This window comes from Ambystoma mexicanum, chromosome 9 (assembly GCF_040938575.1).
Source record: "Ambystoma mexicanum isolate Mex_15411 chromosome 9, UKY_AmexF1_1, whole genome shotgun sequence".
In the NCBI taxonomy this organism is placed as follows: domain Eukaryota; kingdom Metazoa; phylum Chordata; class Amphibia; order Caudata; family Ambystomatidae; genus Ambystoma; species Ambystoma mexicanum.
The window spans coordinates 95,300,341-95,320,928 of NC_090931.1; the positions used below are offsets into that span (position 1 = coordinate 95,300,341).

At 45.4% G+C, this 20,588-nt stretch overlaps 1 protein-coding gene across 2 annotated transcripts in view; it reads left to right on the forward strand.

Moving 5' to 3' along the window:
• The window catches only part of ZBTB16 (zinc finger and BTB domain containing 16), a 421,469-nt gene that overhangs the window by 394,343 nt on the left and 6,538 nt on the right, over positions 1-20,588 (forward strand). For both annotated transcript variants that reach the window (XM_069614226.1, XM_069614227.1), the window contains exon 6: positions 17,676-17,843. In XM_069614226.1, coding sequence (XP_069470327.1) covers positions 17,676-17,843 — 168 coding nt within the window. The remainder of the gene's footprint in view (positions 1-17,675; positions 17,844-20,588) is intronic.

The following is a 20,588-nucleotide window of genomic DNA, read 5'->3' on the forward strand; positions in this document are numbered from 1 at the left end:
CGGAGGGACAGAGTGTTTCCGGTTGGCTCCCGGAAGGACATGCTGGAGTACCTGATTAGGATATGCGGTCAAATCTGGCCACTGCATCAAAGTGCTTTGAGGGGCAACCTTAGCTGTCATGACTATGCCACGCATGTGAGACATTAACTGGCATTGGATGGCATTACAGGGACAATAGAAGTTAACGATGTGTTATTCATATAGCGCTTTCGCCAAAGCACTTTACATGGTAAATATTTACATAGAAAACACCCAACCGAAGTTGGTACTCATTTATCGACCTGGGAAGGATGGAAGGCTGAGTTGGCCTTGCCGGGATTCGAACCTGCGACCTGCCGATCACACACAGATTGCACAACCCACTGAGCTACCCTATTGAGATGCGCCTGGCATGTGAAGGCCTCGCGCACATGAGTGAGCCTGAACTGACATGTCGATACCTTGCAGTAGATAGGACTGCTGGATGATCTGTGGCTATACGTGGCATGTGTGACTACACGTTGTGTGTTGGCTATACCGTTTCATGCGGTGCCACACCCTGGAAATGAAGCATCGCTTGGCATTGGAATGGGGTGCTGGGGATCTTGAGGCTGAAAAGTTGGCATATTACTGCAGCCCCGGACTATGGGGCTGTGCTTCTAGAACAAAAGTGCTACCTGGGTGTCGACTCCAAAAAATTATCAAACCCATAGGGAAGGGCGATTGGATTTGCTGGATGACGAGCTTGTTTCTAGAAGTCCAGGTGTGCCATACTTGTGGTTTTGGATGGCTGCTTTGGCTTCATTTGTTTTAATTTCCCCAAGAGTATTAATAATGTGATGCTCCGGTGTTAGAAGATTTTATAATCTTGAGATGTTTATGTTTGAGTAAAGATTCCTACCATGTCCGACACCTTCTGGATTGGGGTATGCTTGACTGGCCACACTAATCTTTGGCATCCCCCAGTACCAGTGTCATTTGGGTGAGGGGACATTACAATGAGAGGTAGTCCTCCTGCACATGGGTGAGGCAGTGTGTGAGGTTGGCCTGCATCTTCCTTAAGCTTTGCTTGCAGAGCTTGACCTGGATTTCTTGGTCCCACAGATGTAGGTGTTGACTGTGCTAGTCGGTCAGCTGTGCTTTCAGCTCTAGGAGTAGACTGTGCTCTTGGGTCAGCTGTAGGAGTAGACTGTGTTCTTGGGTAAGTTGTGCTTTCAGCTGTAGGAGTAGACTGTGCTCTTGGGTCAGCTGTGCATTCAGCTGCAGGACTAGACTGCTCTTGGGTCAGCTGTGCTTTCAGCTGTAGGAGTAGACTGTGCTCTTGGGTCAGCTGTGCTTTCAGCGGTAGGAGCAGACTGTGCTCTTGAGTCAGCTGTAGGTGCAGACTGTGCTCTTGGGTCAGCTGTGCTTTCAGCTGTAGGAGTAGACTGTGCTCTTGGGTCAGCTGTGCATTCAGCTGCAGGACTAGACTGCTCTTGGGTCAGCTGTTCTTTCAGCTGTAGGTGTAGACTGTGCTCTTGGGTCAACTGTGCTTTCAGCTGTAGGTGTAGACTGTGCTCTTGGGTCAGCTGTAGGTGTAGACTGTGCTCTTGGGTCAGCTATGCTTTAGTCCTTTTTGTATATATTGAACAACCTAAGAGTAGGCGTGAGGTGCTTGGAATCTTGTGGAACACACATGCATATATGAGTGACAGAGTAAGGAATTGTGGTGGATAAGCAAAGGATTGAGCAAGAAAACAGACTTGCAAGGCAAGAGCAAGCAGGCACAATATTCAAGCAAATGCTGCTCAGGTGTGAACGTGCAAAGTGCCAGCTAGTGCCCATATACCCTAGTGTAGCAATGCTATACGTAAGCTTATATCACACTGTACGTAGGACTGTAACCTTTGACCTTGTCTTTGGAACTTCGCCACACATGGGCGAACATAATTTATGGAACATACATGTACGGGGTGACGTTTATATGGAGGCCTTTGTAGTTTACAAACTGAGCCCACAAACACCAATTTTTCAGTTTGATATAACGAGGTGTCTCGTTGACCCGGCAAGTCGCTGTTTCACAACCATCATCTCTGCATTGTCCACTTCATTATTTTCGGTTTTTGGGCATGCACCTGGATCCGGCTGGGAACTGGTGCATGCTAAAAATAAATTGGGAATCTGATTGATTGGTCAATCTTGAGTGACCACATTGTGACTTCATCAAATGTATCTGTGATGGGCGTGCACAAAAATGCCCCTTATCCTATGTTATTAAAATTTGGTTTGGTCAGACTCGGAGGTCCACAAATTCCTAAAAGCCCCAAAATGCCACAGTAATGAGGTGGGGAGATGAAAAGTATGACATTTGTGACAATAACTCCATATGCACCCACTCCTTTAACCCCCTCCCCCCACCACCCCAGCAAGACACCTTTTGAAAGGTTTTCAACCATTTGTGCAACATCTGGACAGCAAGGAAAAGCAAAGGCGAACGGGTAAAACTATATGAGGACGATAATCCTGGATTCGACTATAAAGTCATTCGGACAATGTACATCGAACATAGTAAAATATATACAATTCATGGCTCCATTGATCCAATAAACAATGCATGGGTTACGAATCAACATTGTACTTCTCTCCATAAAAATCATAGGATTAAAAACCGACCAATCCGCTGACGCTGTACCCTCCTAAAATTGAAACATTGCAGGGTTAGAACTTTGTTTGGTAAAGAGAGGGAAGGAAGTCAAAATTAGTATGGCGCAAATATGTCTAAAGTGCTGTCAAGTGGCGTTTTCTCAACCAAGCTCGATGTATGTCCTTGGCCACTTAATGGACGACTACCATATCCAAAGAGTTTTTAACAAATCGGGGGCCTCTTCTACAGTGCCGACATCTTGCAATAGGAGCAGCGGTTTAAGATATTTGATCCTTAAATCTTTCAGCCTGTCACAAATAAACATAAAGTCCATGGTATTTCTCTGCGTAGTACCACTTAATAGACAGTTGCTAGCAGGCGAGTTTTTCAACTTGGCCATGTATGCCCATAGCCTCAAATATCCAAGTTCTAAACTCGATATACAGAGCCCGGGCATAGTTCAGAGCAATCATGTCCAGGTAAGATTCATATCCAAATAATTGTTTAAGAAGCAAACAGTCCGAGCCTCGGGATAAGGCAAGACCTGCTCCTTGCGTGCTATTGGCCCTCGGGTTTACCCAAAACGTGTTCATCTCAAGTGACGTAGATTTAGAACTCGGGCTTGTCGTTAACCAGTAGCGAGAAAGATCTAATCCTGTCAAACTTTTCTTTGCGTGGACAAACCACAGAACTGGCCCACCTTCCACGTTCATTACCTGAATTAGAAGCTTCCTGAGATGTACCTAGTGCAGTGCTCCCCCATAAACTAAATCAAAATAGGGCAGGTCTCATTGCAGACTCCCCGTCTAAGGGGCAGAGGTCGCATTACTCTTTGTTTTTGCTTTGTCACCCCGAGTGGGACGGGTATGCCCAGACGTGGGTCCCGTGCCTGCTGGGATTAGAGACCGAAGCTACTCCTCACTGATGAGGCCCAACAAGGCGAAACATGTTTGGGGATGCTTGTGGCCTCGTGCAGAAGGGATGTGACCTAGCAGTTCAGGCTGGACTGCCCCTTTTGGGGTGGGACCAAGCCTGATTTGCATATGGTTTTTCCCCTTCCATAATGGCTTGGCAGGCGAAGAACGATGGTCTGGAAGCTTGCCCAGAGCAACGCCAGTGGTTAAGATTCAGTCTAAACCTTCCAGCTATCCCCTCTTTGTTTTTGCTTTCGCATTCCGTACGAACAAGCGTGGTCGGGGCACCTTGGAGGTATAATGCAATTATTTTCCGAAGTGTATTTTCGATAATATTTTGAATCTTGCGCCTGGTCGGTCCTCAAATCTCCACACCATATAGTGCAGCCGACTTTGCTTGCACCCTGTAGTCTTCAACTCCTGTGTAAATATAGATGAACTCGCACACATGCACACTACGCATCCAGAAATACCTGCAAGGTTTTCTGAAATGCAAAAAATTTGAAAAAAGCACAAAAATACACATGGAAAGTGAAGAATAAAATACACACACATTTACACTCGCATGGGAAACGCACTGAACTGGAAACATGCCACAGATGACCATAAGTGTGCACACCGCGCAGAAAACACACACGCATAGCCAAGTAGAAGCATACGATGCACTTGCACACGCAGACAACATTTTCAGACATGTGCACAACACGTGCTGTTTTCCCAAAGGTACATGTTTTCACCCTACTGTGACCTATTAATCTAAGAAGGCAAATGGAGTTCAGATAAGTTGTTGGAAAGGGGTGAATATATTCAGATTGTGCAATGTAGTATAGTTGGGTACTTCCCTCTTTTTATGTTTACGGGGGGGATCAGTCCCAATATGGGAAGGCTACATCTTTTTATGTTTACGGGGGATCAGTCCCAATATGGGAAGGATACAGAGTGTATACAGTGTATACTCTTTAACCTTTGAACCAGACATTTTGAAAGGTTAAACCGTGGTGCACTAACCCAACAAAAACTGACAACGAGAGGGGTAATCAGTCTTTTCTTCACTACATATATTCAAATTGTTCCAAAAAAGCACTGTAAATGCCTAAGCAGGGCCCAGTCTCCTCATCACCCCAGGAATCACTGCCTCTTTGCTGGGAGCATGGTCAAGGCATCATGAAGCAAGACACAGACAACAGACTTAAACTTCAAAAATCGGTATTTATAACTCAAATGTCAGGATGGTTGAAGGCCTAACTTGCCCTATACTAAGGTGGGATTTCCCTACCTGAACAGAATGAAGGAATGTCTGAGTCAAGGAGTTCAAATTAAGTCTGTGTCCAAAACGTATTCTTGCCCTCACAACCAATGCTAACCAACGTGTAAGGATGTTAAAACAAACTAAACCGCGTTCAACTCAAAGTCTGAACTTCTTCCCGCTGTCTGCTTTCATTCACCTTCCCTTCCCCAAGTGCCAGAAAGTTCCACAAGTCTCAAGATCACCTTCTTCATATTCAAGACAACAAGGTTCCAAATAATCCTTTCGGTTTCCTTCCCCAAGTTCCAAGCAACGCATTTCATAAAATAGAGCTGTTTTGAGGCTTCGACCTCAAGACAACGTGTACAGTTCCTCACGTTTCCGGATGCCTTTCTCCAAGAATTCAACTCCGTTAGCTCTATTTTAGTCTTTCAATACGTGCGACAAAGCTCGAGGTCAACTTGATTCTCCTTCTGGTTTGCTTCTCCACTTTATTCACAATATTTCTCGTTGGTTTGTTTCACAACTCATTCAGGGCGCAGTTCTCAGACTACACGGTCCACCCATCACAGGTTGTGCAAAGGATCCCTAGGTTCAGGGCCACACAGGTTCTTCAGCTCCTGCCCCTGTGTACCAAGTCACAATCGCTTAATTCTACTCTGTTGGCCTCTTGGTTTTATGTTCAAGTTGGCTCAACTCCCCCCCACCTTCTGTGGCACCCTTTCACACTTATGCCCTTTTTCCATAGTTTATTTTGACATGGGCACTTTAATTGTCCTTCAGGGTTTGCTTTGTTCATAAAGTTTTGAGTGTGTTCAATATTCAACGTATTTAATTTCAGAATTTCAGTCCATTTGTTTTTCAACATACTTCTTTCATGTTTAAATTCACCTTTTCATTCAGTTCAGTGTTAAAAATGCATTCTTTAAGCTTAATTTGAAGTTTCCATTCAGTTTGGTAATTATGATGCACCCGTTATGCTCAATTGTTCATTTTCGTACAGTTTGGTAGTTATAAAGTTTCTGCTCGGTTTGCTGTTCAATAGGCATATACTGTACTTGTTTCAAAAACAGTTACCAATTCCGGTCTGTTTGGAGTGCCGCGGTGCTCAAGTGTTCCCTCTGACACTCACCAGCTGATAGCAGCTCCTCTTTGTTCATGAGGCCGGTGGGCCTTCTAATGCGAGCCCTGCTCGCCTGCTGGGCAGTGTTCACTGCATGCTGGCACTCAGCGAGGCTTCTCTCTGGACGTGGATGGTGTCCTCTCTCTCCTGGCTTCTCCTGCTGCTCGTGCCACATGCTGGAGGCTCCCACACCTGTGCCACAACACGGCCCACTTGTCTTAAACCACACAAGTTATTTGGGGTCTTTTCTGGCAAACTGGCTGCTGTGCTGCTCCCACCAGGTGGCCTCCCTACACGAGGGTTCCTCTGCTGGTCTCTCCCACGCAGCCTCCCTATTGCGCGCCTCTCTCCTTCTCTGACCCTCATGTTATCCAGCTGCAACCAGTTAACAGGTTGCAGGTGAGCGTATTCAGTTGGGTTTGCCCAACCATGATTAAAGGGACATGCCTCACTCTCTGCAGGCATCTTCTTCGTCCTGGTACCAGAGTGGTAAAAGGAAGGTATGGTGTTTGTTACGGTCAACTTCTTCATCCCCATATTTTTAACTGTCAAATGTGTGGAAATAATGGGAGCAGTCTTGCAGTAGCCCATAATTGTTGGTAGGTCATTATTAGGGAACGGGGATACCATGTTGTGCCTGAGGGTATCCCACTCCCAAACTCCGAAGACCCTCTACCCAGGTGATCATCCCTTCTCCACCCCCAGGGTTAGCAGCCAAGAGCAATGGCTTTTCTCTGGCCATCTGAGAAGATGATCCAGGGGTTTAGGAGTGAGATTAACCTCTGGTTTCTCACAGCACCCAATGACTGCTCCTCAGTAGTCCGAGTCCTGTATTCTGATCAGACACTATCATACTCAAAGCTACACTAACGATGAAGTGTCATCCGGGTTGCCCACGTCTCCAACAATATATCGGATTCCTTCCAACTGCACCAGTCCCTCAATAGGTGACGATGCAAGTATGGCACTCTGATCAATGTGTGTGTGTGTGTGTGTGTGTGTGTATATACACACACAGCGTATGGATATCTAATTTATCATACGCGCAGTCGACTGCGGGCTTGATCACTTATGTCGGTCGCCTGAGCAGTCCCAAATGTAGCTCACTGGGTCTCTCAAGATACAGTAACATCAAATGGACAAGCAAGCTTTCCACACCTCAATGGTCTCGGGAGAATAGCCCGGGGGCAACGTGCTTGCCTTGGAAGCAAGACGATGCGGAGCAACACAGGTTCAATCCCCGGGTCCAGGGTTAGAAACCTCTGGGTATTAAGCGTGTTATAAATATTTGTTTATTTGTATTGCGCACTAACAGCCCCTGGGCATCGTGGCGTTGTTACTTGAAGGGAACTAGTTGCATATTATATATCATACACTGGAGCTCAGCCCATCACAAAACCGCTCTTTCAGTACTTCACACGCTTAAGTACTAAAAACTGCCCAAATGGGGGTAGGAGCATGTTTGCTGAAGCATTGAACATGTGCTTGCTTTTGTGGTTTTAGGCATGCACACTACCACAAATTCCATTACTCCCCTCCTTCTCTTTCTTTCCTGCACACATCGTTCATTTGCTTTTCATCTTTCGCCCCCCTCTGCACCCTTTCCTGGCTTCAACTTCTACTTTCCTTTTGCTCGCACACTACAATCTGGGTACCCCTCATGCGGCGCAATACTCCACTCTAGGCAAGCCTCAGTAATGTTAAGACACTGTGTGCTGACTGGTGCAGTATAAAAACCTGTCTTTACCATAAGGGTACCTCACTTTCATTGACCACTATGTGCTACCCTGCAAAAAGGCACTCTGGGAAACTCGCCTCTCGGACAGTCAAACACACAGTACTCCCGGCCCAGCCCATAACTGTGGCAGATAATATTGCAGTACTAGTCCCCTCAGCCTAACAATTATTTTGCTGCAATGTACATTTTATAATTTTTTTTTGTTTGTTTTTTGTTGCCCACAGTGAACAGTACAATTTTTCATGTGAATGCAGAGCCCGCCACTGTAATCAGTTGCTTTGGGATAGATAATCACTTATCACTCTTTCCTCACCAACACCTTACACAGCAGCCTTCCAATAATCGTTGGTAGTCCTGCAACCCAACTTCTGGTCTCCTGCCAGCAGAGCAGTCATTAATGCGCTGCAATAGTGCAGAACACAGTACTCCCTATTCTAACACATTGCAACTGTTAAACATACTGTTGCAGGAACAGTCTTTGCAACAAATGCAATTCCCATTTCCCTGACATGTTGTGCACAGTTTAGGTATGTTCTGAGAAGACCATGGTCAACCACATTCCCAGACAGTGCCCAGTGCTTTGAGGCCATAATAATGGCAGTTAGGCACTGTATAATTTTACAACAGAACTTATGGAAAACACAGTCCGACGTAATCACACAAGCTGAACGTATACACACAAATACAGGCACCCACTTACATATGTACATGCACACTCTTGTAAGGCAAATACACCCAGAAAGAAATTCAAACTCCTACTTTCACAAAGCATGCGCCCCTCCTATAAATAAATCAAATTGTTCAAATCATGTGTATGTTTTAAGTCTAAATTCTTAAATCAAACAAAGTATTTATACAATCAAGTAATCCAATTCTTCACTTTTAGTGGGTGTGTAAAATTGTGAGCATTTCTTTTACACTGACAAAAACGGGTTCACTAATAAAAGTTATGGTGACGCCTGCATTAAAGAGGCTATTCAGAATATTGAGGAACTGGCAGGAACTCCTAGACGAGAAGTAAGATGAGCAATGAGAATCGGGACTCTCAAAACGGTTTTGTAAGATCGGACCGAAAAAGGTGGTCCGACTGTATAAAACGACCGAAAAATGCTACCAGGTTGGAACCTTTGGTAGCATTGCAGATAAGTAAAAAAAAAAAAGGCTGCGGGGGTGTCCCCGCAACAGCCCGCTCACTATACTGTGTGGCATAGTGAGCGGGGTGTGGCGGGGGAATCCCCTGCAGCCCCCGTAGTATGTAAGTACGTTCGCATGAGAAAGGTGCAAACCTTTGGTAGTTCGCACCTTTCTCATGCAAACATTCCAGCCGCAGTAAAATGGGCCACGATCGGATCACTTAGAATCCTCAAAACGTAGTCAGATGTAACGCCCAATTCAACAAAGATAGCTCTCAACTTTTTTAGATCTTTAATAACCATTGGCACCTTTTGCATATGGATGCTATTTTGAAGGAATACATTGGGGGTGGAGGAGGACCCATTATTACTTGCATTAGAGTGCAAACAATCAAAAATAAATTCTGCCAGAGCCATCTTAGGCCACCTGAAAATTGCCGAACGGCCGTGCAAAATATCAGTGTTTTTCATAAATGTTTATTCTGTTCTACGTGTATTTACGCCAGAGATAAAACCTTGAAATTCCCAACAAAATGGATGGATATTTATATTACTACATTTCGCAATTGTCACAGCAAGTTTGTGGTGTATTTTATTGTTTACGTATGTGGAAAGTTATATGTGGCCGGCACAATCTGAGCGCTTCGCTTTCGTATTGGAGAATGTATGGGGCGAGATTGCAGAAACATTGCACACGTTCAAGTGCAAACTTTGCACAGTATTGGCACCAGGGCAAAGTTTGCCCTATTTTTAAAAAACCATTGGACATATTAGAAAACTATTTTACCATGACAAGCGCAGTTTGGCATGGTATAAGCACCAGGGCATGAATTGTCATGGTGCAATAAAGATGCTGACTTACATAGCGGAGGGCTGCCATCAGAGACTGAACAAGCCGAGTCCACTGCTCCTAATCAGGAGAAGATCCCACAAAGAAATACAAGGCTGGAGGAATAATCGCATGCCTCTCTAGCAACCATGAGGATCGCAATAAAATGCACACAAGGAGCCCACGAAGAAATGGAAGGCCCAAGGCTAACGTGCACCTGTCTAGTCACAATCGGGCTCTTAATAAATACGCACAAAGAGGAACGGCAACTCATCAGACTGGGACCAGGGTCCAACCGAAACAATCAGTTAAAAAGGGCTTGACTGACAACTGTCAGTAAAATAAACAGTGGAACAGCTGTATTTGTAAACACCAGTATTAATCAATGTATATTGTACCTGTGACGAATCAACTTCCGGGGCACCAGTGGTCCAGGGATGAATATCGGTTTCTAAGCCATCAGTCCACCCCACATCTCCAGTACTCCAGAAGGGATCTGAACTGATTGGAATACAAGTACATTATAAGACCTTGTCCAATTTTGGTGACGTGGACGGAATGGCAGGCTTATCTCCGCAAGTTTGTGGATCTTTGGTTAGTTGCAACACAGCGAAAATACAATTATTACCCAATGATAAAAGGGACAGTCCATCAAGGTTGTCTACAAATATCTACTTTATTATTACTAAAACAGACAGTTCTAGCACACAACAATTACAACCCACACTGTAAAGGAACACGGAGGACAGACAGTTTCACAAAAGAAAGCGATGCACTCTGGATACTGACAGGAGGGTAGTTGGTAAAGTAATCAGTGTTATAGTTGAAGATTATTTGGTTTCAACACCAAAGGGGCAAAGGATCATAACTGTCGCTAGGGACCTTCGGAGAAGGACCAGGGGGTACAGAACCACAATGTACCTGGTGCTGAAGAAGTTCTTTGTGCACGACTGCATCAAAGAGGTTCCATGGTGCTTCGCAGCCCTTGAAACACAGTGACGGGAGACTGCTGCGGGTACCAGGCGGCAGGCAGTTCATCAAGCGATGCCGGATGGACATCGGCAGGCTGTCCGGCACGGCAGTTCGGAGGCAAGAATAGTTGGCTCTCTGCTGGTTGGCGGATCTGGAGGAATGCTGGTTGTGGCGTCTCAGACAGCTCTGGTGACTGCGGCATGACAACAGTCAGAGGTTCAGCCAGATGCGGTTCGAGGACTCGACTGTCTCGAAATTGTCCTTAAAAAGATGGACACAGGATGATGCGTGTGTGGCACTCCTAGCCTCTTCGCAGGGCCTGTGTCTTTTCAAGACTGATGGTCCAAAGCTCAGGAGGGTGTTCACAGGTAACGGCCTTGTCCTTTGTCGAGAGACTCTCTGGCACTTACTGTCAGAACCTAGCAGAGCATGATGTGTGCTGGCTGGGTACCGGTTATGGAAATGCTGCACGGGTACTCTGGGTCTGGTATCTCCCTCTGTTCCCTGTTTAGGGGAGGGATCTTTCTTCCGTCTTCAAACTCCTGGCTTTCCTTCACTGTTCACTGGTGTAAGATGTAAGGTAGACTGTACCTTTAGCTCGGGTCCAAATGTGTCCTCCTTCTTACTCCTTGCAAAGTCTTCAGATGATCTGATCTTTGAGGGGTTCAGCCCTCTTTTAAAGCTAAATGGACCCCAACGATTGGTGTAGGCTAAGCACACCTTAATGAACCAATACTGGGTCCCCACCAACAATCTTCAGTGATGTTTCAGGTCAGAATCCAAGCACTTGGCAACAGACAGGGAAGGATGACAACATATACTTCTAAGACCCACCCATCTTCCTGTCCGCTGTACATCAGTGTCTCCCTAATTAACTGAGCCCTATTTGGCATTTGGTCACAACATGGGCCTCCTTTGAAGTACGGGGTTGCAGGCAGACTTTCGTCTCCTACAATTCACATACTTCCCTGCTCTGAAAGGATTGGTTCCAGACAGAACATTCATTGCCCTTTCATACCAAGGAAGGGAGTTAGTACCAGTTGACACATTGCATTACAAAGTGTTGATCTCTGGTCTCCATTGTCACCTCCCTGAGGACTGCTAATTAACATTCTTCAGTATTTGCTGCCACCAGCAAGGTGTAACAATGGAGAGGCAAATCCATGAGGCCCTGGAATGCTAATCAGGCTCCCCACGGCCAGAGGCTTTTGATGTATACACAGGTGTCAGCTGCACATGACAGGGGAGGGCGGCGCTGGTAAGTTATGTCATCCCAGAGTATGTGACTATTTTTCTGCTGTGCGGTGGGCGTGGACAATGTTTTTCCACAGGTTGATCTCCCATTATTCATTCTTTTTAAGTAAACAAAAAATCAAAAAGCCCCGGCGGGCGCACTCTCCCTGTGCAGATGTTTGAAATCCTCACAATACCACACATGATTATTGGCACATGTATGCTTGCAAGTAATGCTTTATCCAGTTGCACAAACTGATGTATCACATACAAGACTCAAATTGATTTGAAATGACCAGTGAATTTACTAGCGCCAAGTAGGCCAATGGTCATCACCTCATGCTAGACTGTATCTATGAATAATTGCCTTTATACTTGTACAGACGGACATATAATTTAGGGTGCAAAAGCAAGCGAACAACCAAAAAATAACAGCCTTGATAAAGCCTGCAGCAGGGCGAAACATCAGCATGTGCCGCCATACAATTTAATGTTGGCTCAAATAACACACAATACGTGTATTAAGGTTTATACAGTAACACCCAATTCTTGTGTTAGAATATTGATACCGACATTTACTGTTTCCAATTATAATCTTGAATAAATATCTAACGTACTCTTCTTGCAGACTGAATATTTCTTGGCCATGGCGCAGTGCCTTACCTAACTAACAAAGCACAATTCTTTCTTGACTAGGGGAATGTCAATTACAGTTGGGTAACTGCAGCCGGCTAAAATGCACTAAAGCAACCATCCGAGATTACGAAGGGAGGCGCACAGACTTACCACTTTACCCAAACCACATAATTCTTTTACAAATGCTCACAAAACATGGCAAGCACATCAACATTTATGAAAACTGTAGGGGAGAACGTGCATGCTCTCTCGCACACCATTTGTTACCTGTGATTCTAATGGCGTTTATCTACCCGGCACCATACCATGGTCAGACCGGGGCATAATATGGGGTCAGACACCAATGAAAAAGCAGCCCAAATTTGCAAATTGGCAGTTTGTTAATTCTGTGATGAACTTTTTGAGTAGTACCTAAGGGGGAAGATTTTGGTAAAATGTGCAGCAAATTGGTCATTTTAAAGAAAATATTGGTTCAGAACCACTGGTCAAAACCTTAAGCTGCATTGTGAAGTAACACATCAAACTGCCCCACTTTGGCCAATTAACCTGGCCCGCTTTTACCAAAACAACTGACTATCACTAGAATGTTGGGGCTGTAGTACAGGCTTTGCCCTGTAGGCCAGTGCGAGCCTGCACCATACCCAATCTACACAGCAGGGGGAGGATGGGCGTGTCGTCAACTCTGGACCCCAGTCTCATTTTCCTTCTTCCCCTAACGGTGTGCTTGTGAGAATATATTGTGTTCACCCTTTTCCTTAGTTCAGTTGCCCAACAAAAAGTTGCGCCTGTAGGAACGGGCCACGGGAGTTGGAATTCTGTTAGATGGAAAAGCTGACGGCAAGTGGTTGCCTTTGGTCACCATTGTCTTAGATGGGAGGGCAACTGCTAAACTGGGCAATTGCTCAGTACAGAATGTTCTCCTTTCTGCCAGAACAGATGTGCTCAACCTTCGAGACCGTTTCATTAAAAAAAGACTAGTCTTCTTGGAAAGCCACGTGACGTGGTAAGAAATGCGACAACAAGAGGGGTTTTAATTAAGGCACTTAAGTGCCATCCCTGCGTTTCCTCCCATACCAAGGGTCTGTGTGCCTCCTCCTCTTTGCTTTTCAAAAAAAAAAAAATGGTCTCCTTGTTTTAGCTGCCTGTGGTTGATGATGCGCATTCGACCAACTTTCATTTGTCCCCTCCTCCCTGTCGCAAGACACCAGCGCCTTCCCTCCCCACCGATCTCTAGAACAGAGGCCTCTGGCTGATGAGAAATGCAAATGCCTTTCTCCTCCGCATGTACTTCATTGCAGACCATGGCTTAGCTTCCAATTGATCGACTTGGAACTGGTATTGTTCTCAGCCTTAAAACCTGTACCACGCTACCAAATCAATTGAGTCCTCTTTGTATCCAGTGGTTAACAATGATGTGTAAACTATAGGGTTACATATGCATAGATGTGTGTGTGTGTGTGTGTGTATATATATATATATATATCAAGTAACTGGACTGCGGAGATGGGTAGATCAGAGCCTCTGTTAGCCCAATTAGATCTTCATCAGAATGAGCTACCAATTCTTCCCTAGTTTTTTTTAATATATATATATGTATATATTTATGTATATTACTATTTTCTTCGGGATCTGGGCATATAAATATTTTTCAGGGTTAATAAGAAGAAAGCTACAGGGCTCTGGTTGGGCGATGGATGAAAATATCTTTTTAAAGAGGCAGCGAGAGGCCAGGCATAAGAACATATAACTAGGAGGACAATTTATGCCCAGGCACGAGTGCAGTTTGACATGGGGATAATGAAAAAACGTAGGTCATTGTGGATGACTTAAGCCTTCAGCAGCTGAGGAAAATGTATGAGACGCCGAGAACATTACACGCTTGGCAGCCTCGCACATCTGCAGCGGGACCAGTGAAATACACTGGGCCATTCTTTACCATAAACTGTGGACGCTGGGGCTGCAGCCCAGAGAAATTGTAATTACGACGACAAGACAAATCAGGGATATTTAAATATTCATGAGCAAAGTCTGGGGTGATCAATCTGCTTTTATTGTCCTTGCCTTCGCTCCTGCGATAAATAAGCACCTTAAAGTCCCTCACCTTTCATTCAAATGGCGCTGGCTGTGGCGCTTCAAACCCAAAAGATCCTTTTGGCGTCGATGTGGGACGAGACGTGTCGCATTTGTAAATTCTTTGTTGCGCTGTGAAGGCGGGGTTCTTGCATTTTGAGGAGGTGGGGGTGCATAGACTTTCCTCCCCAGCCCTCCTATCAATGTGTAATCGTTGTCGTATAATTGATTGGAATTGATTGAGAGCGCGTATTAAAACCTAGCCAGTGGGGAACTCTCGGTTGCGCATCCCTCTCTGTCGCGCGATCTGGCAGCGGATTTTACGGATTTCTCATTGAAGCGATGACGGATCCTGGCGGTGACGGAGAGCCTGTCATCTACCAAAGCCGATCGATGAGATTTGATGGACTTTGGAAAGTTCCACCATTTTGTATTTGTGCAGTGAATGTCTGGGGTGAGATCGTGGGCAGGTCTTTAGTTAACAAGATTGTTTTGTTTTAATCGTATTGTTCCTGGCTGGTAAATGTCTAACACTAGTGCAGTCTTTGGGTTCTTTGTTTCCACTGCCTTCCAGCTGTATTGCTAGGTCCACTTGTAGAGCTGGGCCATCCTACTATCACTGCAACCCTAATCTGAGCATGTTTCTCAGCCATTCCTGCGTAAGGGGACTTTCTAATCAACTTTTCTCCGCCATCATTGCACAACCAGGGACTTTTTTATTCTTTAGCAATTTTTGACTTTTTATCAAGGTTTCAGGTGTCACCTGCTCTGTAATACTTGAATGCCTTATCTTCCAATCTTCATACTATCTTCCTTGGTCGTTATCCAGTTCCTCCTACGTCATCTCCGTTCCTGGAGTTTCTGCTCAACTTGCAGGTTTAGTCGTTTCCCATGTCGCCATCTCTGGCTTAATCGTGGACCATCGGTTTCCATCCACACCCTTTTTCCCCCTAGACTGTGTTCTAGGGTGCTCCTACTGCCAACATTTCTGCATGAAATCTTCCTTTCTATCAATTATTCCTTTCCCTGTTTTTTTTTCCTTTTTTTCTGTGATCCTCGGTGCAGCCTCTTCTTATAGATACATTCAAGCTCTTCCATAATTCAGTCGTCTTTTCTCCTTTTGTAGCACTATATTCACCTTACCTGTTCTCCTGAAGCATATTGTGAGACACATTTCAGTAGTTTGGCAACATGTGGGGCCCTTTTAAGGCAGTAGGGTACTTGCTTTCTATCCCCTATCCTCGAAACCTCAACTTTTCCAGGGACTGGCTCTCCGAAAACCTCCCGCTGCCCCCCTCAATGGCAGGAAGAAGCAGCAGCCTTCCTCACCAAGATCAGCCACCATGGCGAAGTCATTCCTCTGTCTTTGGTTCCATAGTAGGATATGAATTTGAGACACAGGAGAAATGCTACTGCCAAGATCAGGAAAGTGGTGCATGGTGGGATACAAATAGATCGTAGGCATTTGGACAGGAAACTGTTGAAGTACCACAAGGTTCTAACATCACTGAAGTCAAATTCTCAATGCATTTGTTGGATTTTTTTTTTCAATTGCTGACATTCAAATATTTGTTCCTACTTATTGATTCGAAATATTGGCTCAAACACTGTGCCTACATGTGTAGTATTTTGTTTTTACAACAAGACATTGCGACGATTTTTGTTGTTCTAACCTTCAGCATGCAATCTAAACAACATGTTAGTATATAATAAACACTAACATTCTTTTGTGAACTAACTTGTGGCCAATGCCTTGTAGATCGCTAACCCTTTCTGTCCACAATGGCCACCGTCGCGCCTGACGCCACTGTGCAGTTTATCTTAGCATCACCCTTACAGATTCCCTTCCTGGTGGGCAGAAATTAAGATTTGAAGGGCAGCCGCCATCGCCTGCTCCCAACACAGACTCTGTGCTCATTTAGAAAAAGGCCAGGCCATTGGCTGGAAAGACAGTGGCCATTGTGAGATTATCTGCATGACCGCCGTGGTAAGACCCATTTTCCTGTGAATCGCTCTAGAAGAAGCAGGTCACTCTTCTGACTTGAGATCAACCATAGTCACCTTTTTGCTCAGTGTTTAGCGCCTATACACAAGTGTTTCAAGGCGCGACATGGCAAGGGAGTGGGAACAGAGGGAAGACAGACAGCGATCCTACTAGGTCAGGTGTCATTCAGATCGCGGAAACTGTCCCATTTTTTCCAAATAACCTCGATAATATACCTAGAAACCAACCCTTATCGATATCCTGCATTTGACATACACATCCAAGTAAAACATTTGGGCCCAGTAAGTCAGCAGGGTAACTTTTTAGCGTCCCCCATGTGTGTTGTATGCAGAGGCGTTGCTGGGAGAACCTGCAAGGGGCTGGGGGGTGGCTAGAGCCCCTGTGTTTTGGTTGTAGCCCCAGATAGAAGTTTGTGGGCTACAACCAAAAGGCTAGCTAGCCCCAAGTCCCAACAATCCCGACATTAGCATAGCCCCAGATCTTTTACATACCGAGCAACACCCCTGGTTGTACGTTAAGCCACTCCTTGAAACTGATCTTTCTAAGCACGGCATCTGCTTGATGGGTCATTGTTTCATGTGTGGTGCTTCCACTATTGTAGAAAGGGGAATAGGGTACGCAAATGGCACTCTCCATTAAAATCCTTAAAGGAATAAGAGAAAAAAAAATACATATAGGATGATTGCTATCATATGTCTTATTCTTGGCCATGAGGTTTGAAGGACTTTACAATAACTTTCTTTCCTTTTCAAAGGCTACACTAGGCCACTGTTCCTGTATCGTGATGCAGTGTTTGCTGAACTCTGCATATTTTTGTTTGGTTTTGGGTAGTCTGTACTTAAACCATCTTGTGTATAGCACAAACTCCGACCTTTCCGTTCTGTGCGATAAATGTGGTCACCCATTCTATTTAATAATAGGGATTTGGGAAAATCAACAAAACCTTACTTGATGGCTTCTACTAGGTGAATGCTTTTATTTTTGTAGCATGATCACTTTCACCCAGCGCTTCATCCCAGTAGAAAATAAAACATTATTAAAAAAATGTTGAACTTTCATGAAGTCCTTGACTTCCTTGATTTCTTCATTATCCATTCTCACCATTACCTGTAAAGTGTTATAACACTTGTTTATTGATCAAAACCTCCAAATGTTTATTTTTTTTTCATTTCAGGTGACCACCCATATGAGTGCGAGTTCTGTGGCAGTTGCTTCAGGGACGAGAGCACGTTGAAGGGTCACAAGCGCATCCATACTGGAGAGAAACCCTACGAGTGCAACGGGTGTGGCAAAAGATTCAGCTTGAAGCACCAGCTCGAAACCCACTACCGGGTTCACACAGGTATGCAAACGCCAGACTACGGTCCAAGATCCAAGACTGGAATGCTAATTAACGAAGGGGGGGGGCCTGCAAGGTTTTTGGGTACGAATGCGATCAGCAGCTAAATAGAACCCAATAATCCCTTGTATGCATTATGCTGCATTTCCAACAACTCCACTCTGTTAATACAATTATTCAGCCCTTTCTTGAGATTTGTCCTCACACATTTGCTTCCCCCTTTCCAAGCTGCCAGTCAAACTTTGATGTTCTTGCCTCTTTGTGTACCACCTGGCCACCGCTGCAGTAGGTTTAAAATGTACCCCTACCCCTCCAACCATGGGCCACGCCTTCTGGCTCCCTTCCAGGTGTTCCTGATGGCATGCCTTAGTGAGGACATTTACCGCCACGTTCATACTCTTGAAGCCTAACTAAGCGTCTCGCTTTTGGTTGGACCATCCGACATCACCTCTTCAATACACATGCCCTTTCAGTTATAAATGTTTTTCTTCCCTCTAGCTGTATGAACACCAGGGCCGGCCTTGGAGGCCGTAGCACCCTGGGTGGCAAAACAAAAATGTGCCCATGCCCCCTCCATCAAGTGCACCCCTGGTCATGTGGGGGTGCCAGATTTTTCCATAGGCGCTCCCGAGAGCGGAGCGCATTTAATAACAATAGGGTGCCTGCCGTGCATTCCCCCACCATGCCAGCTTGGGGGAGACCTTGAAAGACTCCCCTTAGCTGGCGTGGTGGGGCTAATGGCAGGAGGCCCTGGGCGGTCGCCCGGGCGGCCCACCCCTAAGGCCGGCCATGATGAAAAAAATGTACTTCTTGCAAGTAAAACCTAAACCTATTTTATTAGATAATGTGCTTCTATCCGCTTACTTTCAAGTGAATGCTTTCCAAGATCACATGATTTTCCATCATAGTAGACAGACGCAAAATCATTTAGGTAGTAATACACGCTGGAAGAAGGGGTAGGTTCCCTCTCTTTTTTTTGTCACTTTTTTCATCTTTTCTATTTGTTTCTTTCATTTTCAGGTAAGAAGATCCTTTATTGCTTACGTCAGTTTATATTAAGTTATCTCTTAGAAGCCCACTGGCACCCATCAATCAGGCCTGATCTCTCCAACTCCCCAGTAGGGCACCTTATCCCATAAACACTGTCACTCTTACAACAACATTCTCACAGCATTCCCTCTGAAATCATAAGATCCATGCATCCATCCAAGCACAATACAACACATCTCCCTTCCTATCCCAGCTCTCACCACATGCCACCCATGCATTACGCAACACATCTCCCTTCCTATCCCAGCTCTCACCACATGCCACCCATGCACTACGCAACACATCTCCCTTCCTTTCCCAGGTCTCACCACATGCCACCCATGCACTACGCAACACATCTCCCTTCCTATCCCAGCTCTCACCACATGCCACCCATGCACTACGCAACACATCTCGCTTCCTATCCCAGCTCTCACCACATGCCACCCATGCACTACCAACACATCTCGCTTCCTATCCCAGCTCTCACCACATGACACCCATGCACTACGCAACACATCTCGCTTCCTATCCCAGCTCTCACCACATGACACCCACGCACTATGCAACACCTCTCCCTTCCTATCCCAGCTCTCACCACATGCCACCCATGCACCACGCAACACATCTCGCTTCCTATCCCAGCTCTCACCACATGCCACCCATGCACTATGCAACACTTCTCCCTTCCTATCCCAGCTCTCACCACATGCCACCAATGCACTACGCAACACATCTCGCTTCCTATCCCAGCTCTCACCACATGACACCCAAGCACTACGCAACACCTCTCCCTTCCTATCCCAGCTCTCACCACATGCCACCCACGCACTACACATCACATCTGCCTTCCTATCCCAGCTCTCACATCATGCCAACCAAGCATTACACAACACATCTCCCTTATTTTCCCAGCTCTCACCACATGCCACCCAAGCATTACACAACACATCTTCTTCCTTTCCCAGCTCTCACCACATGCCAACCAAACACAATACATCTCCCTTCCTTGCCCCGCTTTCATCACATGCCACCCAAGCACATCACAACATATCTCCCTTCTTTTCCTATCTCTCACCACATGTCACCCATGCACTATAAAACACATCTCCCTTCCTTTCGCAGCTCTCACCACATGCCAACCAAGCACATCACAACACATCTCCCTTCTTTTCCCAGCTCTCACCACATGCAAGAGAGAATAACTCCACACCTTTTGAATTGACTAACCCACTCACCGGAAGCGATGGTCGCATCCTTTAACCACACTTGGCAAATAAAGAGCACAGTCTCTCTCTGTTCCATTGACTGCCACACACACCGGAAGCAGTAGTGCCACACACTCACCATACACATGGCTCATTTAATGAGCGCGGTGTCGCTCGACTAATACCACACACAGAGGCAGTACATTTTCCTTACCACTCCTAATGTTCGATTGGTTGCAGGTTTAGAGCTGGCGAAACAGCTATTGACCTTTTCGGTCTAAGGCAAAGTTATGATGGCACAGTGTTTAGAATCTTAACAAGAATGAGAAGAAAATGTCTCAATTGCAAAATGTTAGGCGTTTCCTCTTTTCTAATGTTCAATTGGTTGGGAATTTTTGAGTGAATTGCCCAAGAAAGAGATGACGATTTTTAGCTTTTTACTTAATCTTGTTCTAAAGTGGCAAATGACATTTTATTTATATGCTTAAGGCTTTAAGGGGCAAGCTATGAA